At 45.0% G+C, this 13,434-nt stretch overlaps 1 protein-coding gene across 3 annotated transcripts in view; it reads left to right on the top strand.

Moving 5' to 3' along the window:
* Nucleotides 1-13,434, top strand: part of Lmtk2 (lemur tail kinase 2) — an 89,849-nt gene that overhangs the window by 70,012 nt on the left and 6,403 nt on the right. For all 3 annotated transcript variants that reach the window (XM_004840467.3, XM_087195876.1, XM_004840468.3), the window contains 3 exons: nucleotides 226-347; nucleotides 4,610-4,759; nucleotides 6,569-9,521. In XM_004840467.3, coding sequence (XP_004840524.2) covers nucleotides 226-347; nucleotides 4,610-4,759; nucleotides 6,569-9,521 — 3,225 coding nt within the window. The remainder of the gene's footprint in view (nucleotides 1-225; nucleotides 348-4,609; nucleotides 4,760-6,568; nucleotides 9,522-13,434) is intronic.

A 13,434-nucleotide genomic window follows, 5' to 3' on the forward strand; every position in this document is an offset into this window, starting at 1 on the left:
TGAACGTTTGAGGCTCAGAGAGCGGCTCATGGTGCCAGGAGCCCTCAGAGCAGTGTCTCCCTCCCTTCCTCCACCCAGGAAGTCTCTTGTCAAACCCACTTTATTTTCCTAATGTGTTTGGAGTCTGGGTATTTTAGTGGTTTTTAGAAAGCCCTGGAATTAAGTCACTGAGCTCACAAAAAATGTAATTCTACTGAACACTGTATGTGCTTTCTAACAACACAGGAAGATTATATCGAGACAGATGATAAAAAAATTTTCCCTCTGCGATGGACTGCACCAGAATTAGTAACCAGCTTCCAAGACAGACTGCTGACTGCAGAACAAACTAAATACAGTAATATCTGGTATGTATCTGTTTACCACTTTTTCTTCTTCTTCTTCTTTGGTACCGGGGATCAAACTCAGAACCTTGCGCTCGCGAGGCAGGTGCCGGAACCACTGAGCTAAATCCCCAGCCCCTGTTTACCGCCTTATTAAGTCTGTCTAGCAAGGGCTGCATCCATCTCTGAGCACGAAAGTAGCTGTAAGATGTGGAAAGAAGAGTGCCTGGTGGTGTGGAAAAGCAGCTCCTGACACTGTGGCAGGGTCACAGTCGCCATGGTGTGATGAACTCTGAATATTGCCTCTTTTGCCCATTTGCCTCCCTAAAAATAGAAACCTCACCTTATTTTACATTCTGTGCCTACCACAGGGCTTGGGATACAATAAATATTTAGTAAATATTTATTCAAGTTGATGAAAAAACAAAAGAGTTCAGACTGTATCACATGATAGGGGTCAGTGTAGTGGATGCCAGAAACAACGTCCAGATCTTTGACTAACTGCTTCTGTCATAGTTTTCTTAACTGACAGCTACTTAGATTTTTGGGTGCTATTTTCCTCCTGTGTCTTTTTCTTTTCTCCCCTGGCTTTCTTTTGCTTTGATTTTCCTTTAACTCTTCTTTTCCTTAGTTTTGAGGCGAACCCTCAAAGCTACAGCGTGATTATACTTTACTGACTTTAATCTAACAGTTGATTTCTTAACCCTCTTAAAAAACTTTAATTCAGTTTATCTATACACCATGTGTGCAGATACCTACATAATTAATGTTATTTTAATTTGTTCTTTTACTCCCCTACAGACTTTTTTTCAACATCAGTGTGCATTTGGATTTATCCATATAATAAACCATTTTGTCCTTTTTTTCAAATCAATGTCAGACCTTCCCTTTAGGATTCTTTTACTTAAAACGAGGGTCCTTCATTGAAGTCCACTGCTGAGAGACTATTCATTTTTTCGTAGGTCTAAGCATAGCTTTGTTTTGCCCTTATTCTTGAAATGTATTTTCACTTGATGACAGTTATTTTCTCTCAGCATGCTGAAGATGTCGTTCTGCTATCTTCTGGCTTCCATTGTTGCATTTGAGAAGTCAGCTGTAAGTCTGCCTAAGTTCTTTGAAGGTAATATGACTTTCTCTCTGGCTGCTTTTCAGTTCTTCTCTACTTCTTTTGTTTTTTTCTGCTTTCACCATGCTGTGTATGTGTGTGGATTGACAGGTTTTTGCTCAGGATTTACTTGGGTTTCCAAATCTATAGGTTGGTGGTATTTATTAGTTCCGGAAAATATTTAGCCTTTGCCCTTTAAATACTGCCTCTACCCCATTTGGTCCTTTTTCAGAAGTGAAATTAGACACAGATTTTTGTCTCTTAATTATGTATTCTATCTCTTTGGCTGTCTATGCCATATTCTGATTAATTTTTCAGACCTGTGCTCTAGCCACTAATTCTTTCTCTAAAATCCTTTCTTGGAGGGCCAGGGATTTAGCTCAGTGGTGCCGCGCCTGCCTTGAAAGTACAAGTCCTGAGTTTGATCCCCAGTACTGGGGGAAGGGGGGACAAAAACAAATAAAATTCTCTCTTGGCTCTATCTGTTCTTCCATTAAATCATTAAATCTCTCTGTTAACTTTCAAGGTTCTGGGAAGTGAGTATTTTTGGGTTTTGTTGTTTTGGTTTTGCTTTTTTCTTTTTTGCACTTGATCTTAGCCAGAAGGCCAAGACACCTTTTTAAAAAATGCATTGGTTTATAAAGTTTGTCACAGTGTTTTTAATAATTAGATTAGTTATTAATTAGTAACTAAAGCCTTCGTCCTCCTGGTTCTTGGTGGTGCCTTGTTTCCCCTGGCTCTTCTCTGTGGTGGGAATCCTTGGAGATCCAGGATGAGGCACCGTCCTCCAGAGAGGACTCGTACTTGCTTCTGCTAGGTACCTGGGTGTCCTGCTCTGTACAGGGGGCAGCCCTGGGCCAGGGCTGTACGTAGTCAGCATTAGAGTTTTTGAGGTGCGTTTCGGCTACGTACACCCTTACACACAGGTATTTATTCCCTCCCCACTCCTTGTCTGTCCTCCCTCCTTCCTTCCTTTAGGCCATGGCAGCTTTGCCTTGTAAGGAGGTGCAGTGGTCTCTCTGTGAGACCCCCTGTGTTGGGCAGGCCCAGGGTTTGATTCGTGACTGTCATTCCCCCTTAAACCTTGAGCAGTGCTTCAGCAGAGATGGTTTAGCATTCTTCGCTCTCTGAGTTCTAGATGGTGTCCTGATTATTCCTTTGGGCTCACCCCGTGTTCCTTTCATCCCCATCCCCTGCTCCAACCTCTAGTACTAGAGATTGGTTGAACCCAGGGCCTTGGCACTAAGCTGTATCCCTAGCTTTTTTTTTTTTTTTTTCAGAAGGTCTTGCTAAGTTGCCCAGGCTGGGATCAAACTTGGGATCCTCCTGCCTCAGCCTCCCAGAGTGCTAGATTACAGGTGTGCACCACAGCACTGTCTTCTTATGTTTCATCCCAAGTTCTTACTGTACTGTAGGGGTGATTGGCTTGAAAACAGGCCATGTTCTGAGACTGAGCAGCCCTTGCTTCTGACTATTGGAACAGTCCTTGGCGGCATTGCTGGGCCCTGCCCAACACAGAGGCCCTACCCCCCACCCCGGGCTGAGCAAGAGGGACCCATGCAGAGAGCGTAGGTAAAGAGGGGAAAGGCCTGTGGGACACTTCTCTGTGCAGAAGAACCAGTGGTCCTAAGGAGCGGGGAAGCCCGTGCTCCGTGTCCTCTGAAGAAGTCCTGGCTCAGGGAGTGGGGTGGGAATGGGCCTTATTAGAAGGGCAAAAGGGAGGGACGTTAAGGATGTGGAGGAGTGGAGACAGGTGTGCAGGTTTGCCCAAGGTTAGACCAGGCTTGATGGCAGTACAACTCATGTAGCCACTGATCATAGAGCACCTTTTTGGTTGTTAGTATTTCATCTGAATTTCTTATTTTCTTTAGTTAAATTGTAAACTCTTTAAAGTCATTCATGTTGTCTTAAATTTCTTTGGTACAAAACAGTTATCAGCCGGGCATGGTGGCGCACAGCTGTAATTCCAGCAACCGGGAGTCTGAGACAGGAGGGTTGCTGCGAGTTTGAGGCCAGCCCGAACTGCATAGTGGGACCCTGTCTCAGAGAAAAGTCATCTGCCCCGAACAGTTCTGTGTTGGGGAAGAGAAGCACTTCTTACTTGCAGGATTGGATTGAGACTTAGGTTCTTTTATTTCCTTTGACAGAAATGACCCCTCAACTTAGATACTGAATATGCTAAATTTTTTCACTAATTTATACAAATAAGACAATTTAAAGTTGTATTTTACAGTGTCAGATAAACTGTTAAGTCAGTAGTTTGCTACTTGAATACACATTCTAGACACGTACTGATCAGCATTACATAAACCACAGATACCCAGCCAGCTTCCTAGGCCACAGCTGGTCTGCCAGCTCAGAGTCCTTGGGGGTGGGTCACACTAAGTATCATCGAGTGTGTTTTAAGCTTCACAGATAACAAATAACTGCTCTGTTTGGGAACATCTCAGTAGGAGAGTCTCAACAAAACAGTATGTCGTGGGAAGGAAATGTGGAGAGACCCAGAAGGAAAGGAAAAGTACTTCATTTAGCCCAGCAGCTGAGGCCATTTCCAGGGGGACAGAGCACTGGGAGTGAGCAAGAAGGGGTTCTCTCACCTCAGTGACACAATCCTGAAGCCTCTTCTGGAACCAGATAGTGGCCACAAACCTAGGGTACTAAGGAATAACCAGAACAAGAGATGCATGGGTCTTACAGGGAAGAGAATTTTGCTCAAGGATTTCCTTAAGATACTTTCTGGTGTTTACAACTATTGTGAATGGCATTTTTTTCTGTCTCAAAATTCAGAGTATTAATCTTGTCTCTAATCCTTTTGCTGAGGACTTAAGACATGCTAGTGTCTTTCAGCTAGTTTGAGCCTTTACAGCCGACGAGTATATCTTTATGATGATGCATGTTACCTCTGTTGCATATTTTTATGAGTTGGCCAAGATTTGTGAAGTATTGTTGATAGTACAGTGAGGACATGTTCTTATTCTCCTCATTTTCATGGAAATGCCTTTTTCCCCGTATTAACTGTGATGTCAGTTATTGATTTGAGAGATATTTTATCTTGTAAGTGATCTTATTAATAGAAATACACACCTTGTCCTTGAAATTACTGATTGTACAAAGAAAAATGTATGTGTTAAAAATTTGACATCTAAAGGGAGAGAGAAGTAATCATTTTCTGTTTCCACAGGTCTCTGGGTGTGACACTTTGGGAGCTTTTTAATAATGCTGCTCAGCCCTATGCAAAATTGTCCGACCTGGACGTCCTCAATCAGGTCATCAGGGAGAGAGACACAAAGCTCCCAAAGCCCCAACTGGAGCAACCCTATTCTGATAGATGGTCAGTAGCTTCACATTCTGCTTTGTCACTTACAAAAGACAAGGAAGTCATATTTCCTTGGTGTCAGTTCATATGTTTCCTGCTTATTTGCTAAGTCCTGGGGATTGCACCCAGGGCCTTTGCACTGAGCTACATGCCCAGCCCTTTTTTATTTTTTATTTTTTGTTTGGATAGGGTCTTACTGAGTTGCCCGGGCTGGGCTTCAGCCTGTGGTCCTCCTGCCTCAGCCTCCCACAGTGCTGGGATTACAGGCTGCACCATCACGCCCAGCTTGTTTCCTGTTTTTAAACTGAAGGCTTTATGAAAAATAACCATTTTACATTATTCATGACTGATTTAAGAATTAATATCTTTTTAAATTTTAGTAGTATTTTCAAAAAATTTTTACAACAAGCAGGAATTTGTATATTATGTGCAATAAATTTAAAAATTGAACTGATTAGAAAAGCCAGTTTTAGGGAGTCTTCTGTTGTAGAATTGTTTTAAAACAAAGCTTTTTATATAAGCAGTGACTAATGTGTGAGAGCTTGGATAGCATAAATATGATAGTGTTCAAACTGGCAATGGAAATTAATTTGCATAGTGTATATTGACACTTGCAAAACAAATTTACTTTTTATGCAAATCTTTGGATTTTTTCAGATTCTGCTCTGCTCCCTGATTGCTAGAGTTGTCTGATCCAGAACAACTCAACATACATAATCTCTAAATGCAGGGCTGTGACATTGTCTTTGTTGGGGCTGCGGATTTAGCTCAGTGGTTCTAGCGCCTGCCTTGCAAGCGCAAGGTCCCAAGTTCGATCCCCATTACCAAAAAAAAAACCCAAATATTGTCGTCTTTGTCATCGCTTCTGCTTGTGGGTACAAGATTTTAGCCATAGTCATCCAGCCCTCCAGAATCTGTCTTGGTTACTGTTCTCACACCCAAAGTTAAGCGAGGAAAGGTTTATTGTAGCTCTACAGTTTTATAGAGGTTTCAGTCCATAGTCTGCTAGTTCCAAAGCAGGGTGGCATGGCAGAGGGGCATTGCAGAGGAGAAACAGTCCATGGCAGAGCAGGCAGGAGGCAGCAATCACCAGCTGCAAGCCTCCCTTTCCTCTTTATCCCATGCAGTCCACAAGCCTTTGGGATGGTGCCACCCATACCCAGGATGGGCTTTCCCATTATCCACTCCCAGATCTATGCTAAACCAATTTAGTTATCACACACTCTTAATCCGGAATCACACACCATAGTCCAGCATCACCCCATGATCCAGCCACCTCCAAAAAGTCTCACCTATAAGCGTGTGAGGCTTTGTGGGGAGCTCTAGATACAAGACATAGCAGAGACCCAGCTCTTCTTTCAGCTCCTGCCTGATCACAGGAAGCCACATGCCACAGAAACTGCTCTTATTAGTTGAGTAGAGATCAGCTGGAGGAGCATTTGTCCATGTGAATTCTCACAAAATAAAATGAGTAAATCAAAAAGTGTGAGATAGTGCATGTGTTAAGAGGAGAGCATGGTAGACCTGTTTCACCTGTTTCTGAATTCAGTGGCCAAGGCATTGCTTAATCACCAGAAGAACAATGAAATGAATTGCAGCTGGCTACCTCAAAACGTCCTGAAAACACAAAAAATGAATAGGCCAAATATTACATTTCTTCATTTTTTTCTTGCACCGTGATATCCCCATGAACTAAACTCCTTACGTTGTTTGGCAGTGATTGAGGTTCAGAAGCATTTAGGGTGTTGAGTTGACTTTCAGGGTCCTTGTGAAGTCTTTTATTTTAATTATCATTCCGCTAATTGCCTCTCCTGTGCCGCCCAGGTACGAAGTTTTACAGTTCTGTTGGCTGTCACCAGACAAGCGGCCAGCAGCCGAGGACGTGCACAGACTGCTGACTTACCTGCGGATGCAGAGCCAGCGGGACCCGGAAGTCGACTTTGAGCAACAGTGGAACACTCTCAAGCCAAACACCAACAGCAGAGACACCTCAAGCAATGCCGCATTCCCAATCCTCGACAACTTTACAAGAGACAGGCTTGGTCGCGAGGTGGAGGAAGTCCTCACGGTGACTGAGACAAGCCAGGGGCTGAGCTTCGAGTACGTGTGGGAGGCTGCCAAGCACGATCATTTTGATGCGCGTAGCCGGGGCCACCCAGACGAAGCCTTGTCCTACTCCAGCATCTTCTTTCCCGTTGAAGTGTTTGAGAGCTCCCTTTCAGATCCTGGGCCCGGGAAGCAAGATGACAGTGGCCAGGAGGTCCCCCTTAGAGCCCCTGGAGTGGTTCCTGTGTTTGATGCTCACAACCTTTCTGTTGGAAGCGACTATTACATCCAATTAGAAGAAAAAACCAGAAGCAACTTGGAGCTCGATTATCCACCAACACTACTCACCACAGAAATGGATAACCCAGAAACGGCAGGAGCCGAGGCGTCCCGGTTCATAGCCCTCAGGAACCCTGACTTGGAGGGATCTAGCACAGATGAGGATTTCTTCCAAAGCAGTACAGACCCTAAAGATTTTAGCTTAGCTGAGGACTTACATGTTACCAGTGGCCCTGAGAGCCCTTTCAACAATATACTTAATGATCTTGAGAAAGCTGAGGATTTGCCCAGCCACCAAAAGATATTCGACTTAATGGAACTAAATGGAGTACCAGCTGACTTTAAGGCAGCCACTTTAGGTTCAAGTTTGGAGGACCCCAGACAGTCAGGAATAACTTGCCACTCTGACAAAGAAAAGCTTTTTGACCACGAGCCTTTTTGTGTATCAGAAAATCTTTTGCGTCAAGATCACTTAGATCCATTGAATGTTCAAGAACTGTCAGAAAACTTCTTATTTCTTCAGGAGAAAAACTTACTGAAAGGCTCACTGTCTAGCAAACAGCTTATTAATGATCTTCACACAGAACTTAAGAATGCTGGTTTTACTGAAGCTCTGTTGGAAACAGCATGCACAAACTCTCTAGACAGTGAGCTTGAGTTTGTAGAAGATACACCCGGCTCTCCTTTGCCACAGGAGAACACAAGTTTCAAGGGTGGAGAAGATGCAGGTATCACACTCAAGGCCACCACTCAGAGCGCCTCAGTATCATCTTCCCCGGAAATACAGGTACCTCCTACCTCTCTCACAGCAGAAGAAGCGCCTCCTGGCGGCTCCTCAGACTCACTTCTGAGGCCAGGAGTAAGCAAGCCCACAGGTTTGCACTGCAGCGTCTCTGAGGACTGTGCTTGCCAGGACCCTCACCCAGACTCTGTGACTGCCACCACGGAAATCCCTTCCACCAATGCCAAAACCCACAGCATGGACAACGGGCCCCCTGACAGGACTCAGCAAAACGGGGAGGCCTTGAGACCAACCAAAAGGGACACTGCCCTTGTGGATGGTTTCCTTGCCAGTCAGGCCAATACAGGGGATAGTCTTCCAGAATCCAGACAGGACTTACAAAATCAGCCCTTTACAGAAGACCAGCATGGTGGCAGTTTGCAGGAGAAGAGCTTAGAAGCCGTGGAGACGTTAAATCAGCTCAATTCTAAAGATGCCACCAAAGACACAGGCTTGGCATCTGCCCTTTCCTCGGATTCCACTAGCCAGGACAGCCTCCTGGAAGACAGTTTGTCCACAGCCGTCCTGACCTCTGAGCAATCTGTGGAGACCCCAGACTCTCTGGATTCTGTGGATGTCCATGAGGTGTTACTGGAGGCCTTAGGCTCCCACACCCCTCAGAAACTCCTGCCTCCCGATAAGCCAGCAGACAGTGGCTACGAAACAGAGAACTTGGAGTCTCCCGAGTGGACTCTGCACCCCACCCCCGAGGGCACCTCAGATTCAGACTCAGCCGCTGCTGGAGACCCTGGGCACAGCAGCTTGCCTCCCAACCCAGGCGTCGTGGTCCCGGATGCAGGTGATAGCCACAGGGTTGCAGAAGGCGCCTCACAGACCTCTGCCCCAGTCTCGCAGAGCTCATATCGAGACTCGGCATACTTCTCGGACAATGACTCGGAGCCGGATAAAAAGTCCGAGGAGGTCCCAGGGGCTTCCACCTCGGCCTTGGTAACAAAGGACCAGCTGCTGCCCGAGCCAGTCATCCCAGAGCAAAGCCCTGGTGCCGAAGACGGCTGCCTGCAAGCCCAAAAAAGCCAGCCAGATCAAAGTTGCCCACCTGTTCTGCAACATCCCAGTCACCTGCCGTTGGGAGAAATGTTGGAGCCAGCTCAGGCTGTTTTCCAGCAGAGGCCTCCTGGGGAAGACGAAGCTCGCAGCCCCTTAAGCTTGCCGATTTCGGAACTGAGCAGTGGCGATCACCTCGAGGCACAGGAGGCGCACCCTTGCACCCTCACCTCCACAGGAACCAATACCAATGAGCTCCTGGCGCACACAAGCCCTGCCGCGGACAAGCCCTTCTCTGGCCACCCCGAGGGGCCCAAGCTGAAGGAGCCAGACATCGAAGGGAAATACCTGGGCAAACTCGGCGTGTCTGGGATGCTTGACCTCTCCGAGGACGGGATGGACGCCGACGAGGAGGACGAAAACAGCGATGACTCCGACGAGGATCTGAGGGCTTTCAACCTGCACAGCCTCAGCTCTGAGTCGGAAGACGACGCGGAGCACCCAGTGCCGGTGATCCTCAGCAACGAAGAGGACAGCCGGCACTTGCGGAGCCTGCTGAAGCCGGCAGCGGCAGCCGTGGCCATGGATCAGCTGCCCGAGGCCTGGAAGAAGGAAAAGAAGGCAGTCACTTTTTTCGATGATGTCACAGTCTACCTGTTTGACCAGGTATCTGTTCCTCTGAGATTATCAGACATGTCTGTGTGTTGAAGTTTCACACTGTTAGAAAGTTGAGTATGGTCTGTTTTTTAATTGCCATTTTGAGAGAAGATAGTGATTATACAAAGTAACTTGGGTTGGTTACATTTCCACGATTAGGCAGAGATGTACAGTGGACCCTGGACTTACCAGCTCAATTCATTCCCAAGGCTGGTTGTAACCCAAGTTGGTCAGTGAAGACCCAGGCTCCTCTACACAGCCTTCAAAGTCTCTCTCCTCGGGCCAGGAATTTAGCTCTGGGGTGCCATTGCCTGCCTTGCAAGCACGAGGTCCTGAGTTCAATTCCTGGTACTAAATACACATACACACAAATATATAAGAGCAGGAGACCTGGCTGGTTTTTCAGGATTTCCTTTTCTTTTCTTCTTGGATGTATTAAGGATGGAACACACACTGAGGGCCTTCACACTGAGCTACATTCCCAGCCCTAGCTTTAATCTTTTCTTTTGAAACAGTCTCAGTTGCCCAGGCTGGGTTTGAATTTGTGATCCTCCTACCTCAGCTTCCAGAGTAGCTGGGATCACAGGCACGTGCCGCTATGCCCAGCTGTTTTTGGCTTCCTTTCTATTGCACATTGCTGTATGCTCTTTCTCTGTGTTCTAATGTGCCTTGTTTCTAAGAGGAAATCCTTAAACCTCCACATCTGAATATACCATGTGTGCTGGGGGCAGCGGGCCTAGAGGAGGAGAAGCAGCTTCCTGTGCTCAGCAGATCCAAATCTGGGAGCCCAGAGGCTGTGTGGTCCCACGCCTCTCCGGGTGCTCCTCACCTCACCTGCCAGGCCACTTTCCGCCTCAGTTTTTCTTGTAGTTTTTTTTGTTTTCTTTTTGGCACTGCCTTTGGTTTTGATATCAGGATAATGCTGGCCCCATAAAATGAGTAGCTTCAGGAAGAGATGATTTAGACTTGCAGATCTCTCCAAATAATTGCTTTTGCTTTCATGGAGTTTTTTCTTTTTTTCAATTTCATTGATTTCTGCTTTGTCTTTATTAATTTCTCCCTTCTGCTTATTTTGGATTTATTTTGATTTTATTTTTCTAGATACTTAAGGTAAAAGCTTAGGATTTGAGACCTTTTTTCTTTTCTAATATTAGCATTTAATTCTATAAATTTTTCTCTGTGCTGTCTTAGCATTTCACACATCTTTATCCTTCTCATCTAGCTCAAAGTATTTCCTAGTTTTGCCTAAAACTTGCTCTTTGACTCATGGATTATTTCTAAGTCTGTTGTTTCACATGCAAGGTTTGGGGATTTTCTTGTATCTTTCTGTGAATTGACTTTTAGTCTGATTCCATTATGGTCAGAGAATATATTTTGTGTGGTTTCAGTTCTTTCAAATGTGTTAAGGTTTATTTTAGAGCCAGGATATGGTCTGTCTTGGTGGATGTCCTGTGGGCGCATGAAAGGCTATATTTTCCTTTTGTGGGGTAGATTATAAATGTCCAAATTACATTTTTGGGAGCGTTGCTCAGTTCTTCACTGTTGCTGATGTTTCTATCAATTGCTGGGAGGGGAATGTTGAAGTCTTCAGCTGCAGTTTTAGAATTGTCCATTTCCCTTTTTATTTTTGCTGTGTGTTTTGCAGCTCCATGAGATCCAAGTACATTTAGGACGATGGTCTTGGTGAATGGACCCCTTTATCATTATGTAACGTCCTTTATTTCTGTGATGTTCAGGTGGCTGTTCTAGCTTGTGATTAGTGTTTGTGTGGCATATCTTTTTTTTTTCATGTTTATACTTTTAATCTACCTCTATTATATTTGACATGAGTTCTTATCTAGTAGGGTTTTAATTTAAATTTATTTTTATTGTGCATATTTAGGGGGGCGCCATGCATGTATACATTGCATATTGTTTAAATCAAGATAAACATTTATCTCAAACATTTATCGTTTCTTGATGGTGAGTCATTCAAGACCATCTTTTCTAGCTTTTAGAAATACACGTTATCTGTGGTTGCCCGGCTATGCAGTAGAACTTTTACTCGTACCTAACTGTGATTTAGTCGCACTGATAAGCGTTTCCTTCTGTCGCCCCACCCACCGAGAGAGCACGAGGAAGGGTTGTTTATAAAATCTGTTTTGGAAATCTGTCTTGAATGGTGTGTTTAAACATTTCATGAAATTATTAATATATTTGAATTTAGGTGCAACATTTTCTCTTCTGTTTCTTCCTGTCTCCTTCATTTGAGTAACTGAAAATTGTTAGTATGACATTTTAATTTACCCACTGTGCATGTACTGTGTATCTTCTCTGTATTACAGTTCTGGTAGAGGTTGTTCTAGGGATTTCAGTGTACTCACTGTCTGCTTGGCATCAGTACTTCACCACCTCACATGGAAGGAAGAGACCTGGCTACTGCACAGATTGCGGGTCCTCCCTTCCCCCACTTGATGGTGTGACATACAGGCCCATTGGAAACCCCGTAGATGGGGCAGTGAGTTCTACTTTCAGTCATCAAACATATTTTACGAAACTCAAGAGGAGAGAAACAGTTTTATATTTACCCAGATGTTACCACTTCCATTGTTCTTGTTCATCATTGATGTTCTAGGTTTATATCTGCGGACAGTGACCTTCCAACTGAAGAAGTTTGTTCAGCTTCTCTGTTCTCTTTGTTTAAATTTATTTTTCCCTCCAAATCTATTGGCAACAAATTCTGAGTTTTTCTCCCTCCCACACTTACTCCCCAAGAATCTTTTCTCTAAATACACAGTTCTGTGTTAACAGTTCTTTTAGTGAAGAGATCACTTCTAGCTAGGGTGCAGTAGAGAACAGTGGTGTCTCAGTTCACAAATGCTTTTGTTTGTGAAGTCTGCATCAGGCGACAAACATGACTGGAGCCATCTCCCCAGGATGAACACGAATGTGGCCATCTTTTCCAGAATCTGGGACCAAATTCAGTTTGTGAATTGAGCTGCCACTGTACTCACCTACCCCGGGCTCCATTCCCAACAGCACCCTCTCCAAAAAAGCATCGCTTCTTTGTGGCCTTCATGGCTTCTCAGGAGAGATTTGCAGTCCCTGAGATTGTTGCCCCCTTTAATAAGTCTGTTCTCTCCAGCTGCTGTTAAGAGGCTTTCCTTCATCTTCAGCTGTCAGGAGTTTAACTGTGAGGCACCCGGGCCTGGGTTTTGTGCTTATTCCATGTCAAGTTTACTGAGCTTTGTGAATCTATAGCTTTATATTTTGCACCAGTTTGAGAAGTTTTTAGCCGTTATTTGTTCCAAGTACTTTTACTGCACAATGCTCTCCTCTCTGCCTGAGACCCTAGCATTAGACCTTTTGGGGTCTTCCACAGGTCCCAAGGCTCTGTTCTTTTCATTCCTCCAGTTGTTTTTCTTGCTGTTGGCTGGATTAGGTCATTTCTATTTCTCCTCTGTGTCCCTCCTGCTGGAGCTGGAACCCAGGGCTTTGTGGGGGCTAGGCAAGTGCTCTACCACGGAGCCACATCCCCAAACGTTTTTTTTTAAAGCTTCTTTTGAGACATGGTCTTGCTAAATTGACCAGGCTGGCATAGAACTTGTGATACCTCACCTTCCCAAGTAGCTGGAATTACAAGCATGTACCGCTTTCTGGCTTGTCTGTCCTTTTGTTGAGACTTTCTGTATTTCTGTTCATTTTGAGAGTGCTAACCCTTACTTGCAGGAGTTTGTTCTTTGCTTTTTTATGAGGGGGCGTGTGTGTGCATGCGCGCATGGACGCACACGCATGTGTCCTTGGTTGGCGGGAGGTTTTGTTGTTTTACTGTGGTATTTTTTGGTGCTGGGGATTGAATACAAGGTGTCTGTCACACATGGGAGGCAAGTGCCCTGCCCCTGAGTGACACTCCCGGCCTCAGCGCTCCTTAAGGTCTTTTTGA

This window comes from Heterocephalus glaber, unplaced genomic scaffold, assembly GCF_053883595.1.
Source record: "Heterocephalus glaber isolate CG9 unplaced genomic scaffold, H.glaber_assembly_v1.0 deba00001610, whole genome shotgun sequence".
Classification (NCBI taxonomy): domain Eukaryota; kingdom Metazoa; phylum Chordata; class Mammalia; order Rodentia; family Bathyergidae; genus Heterocephalus; species Heterocephalus glaber.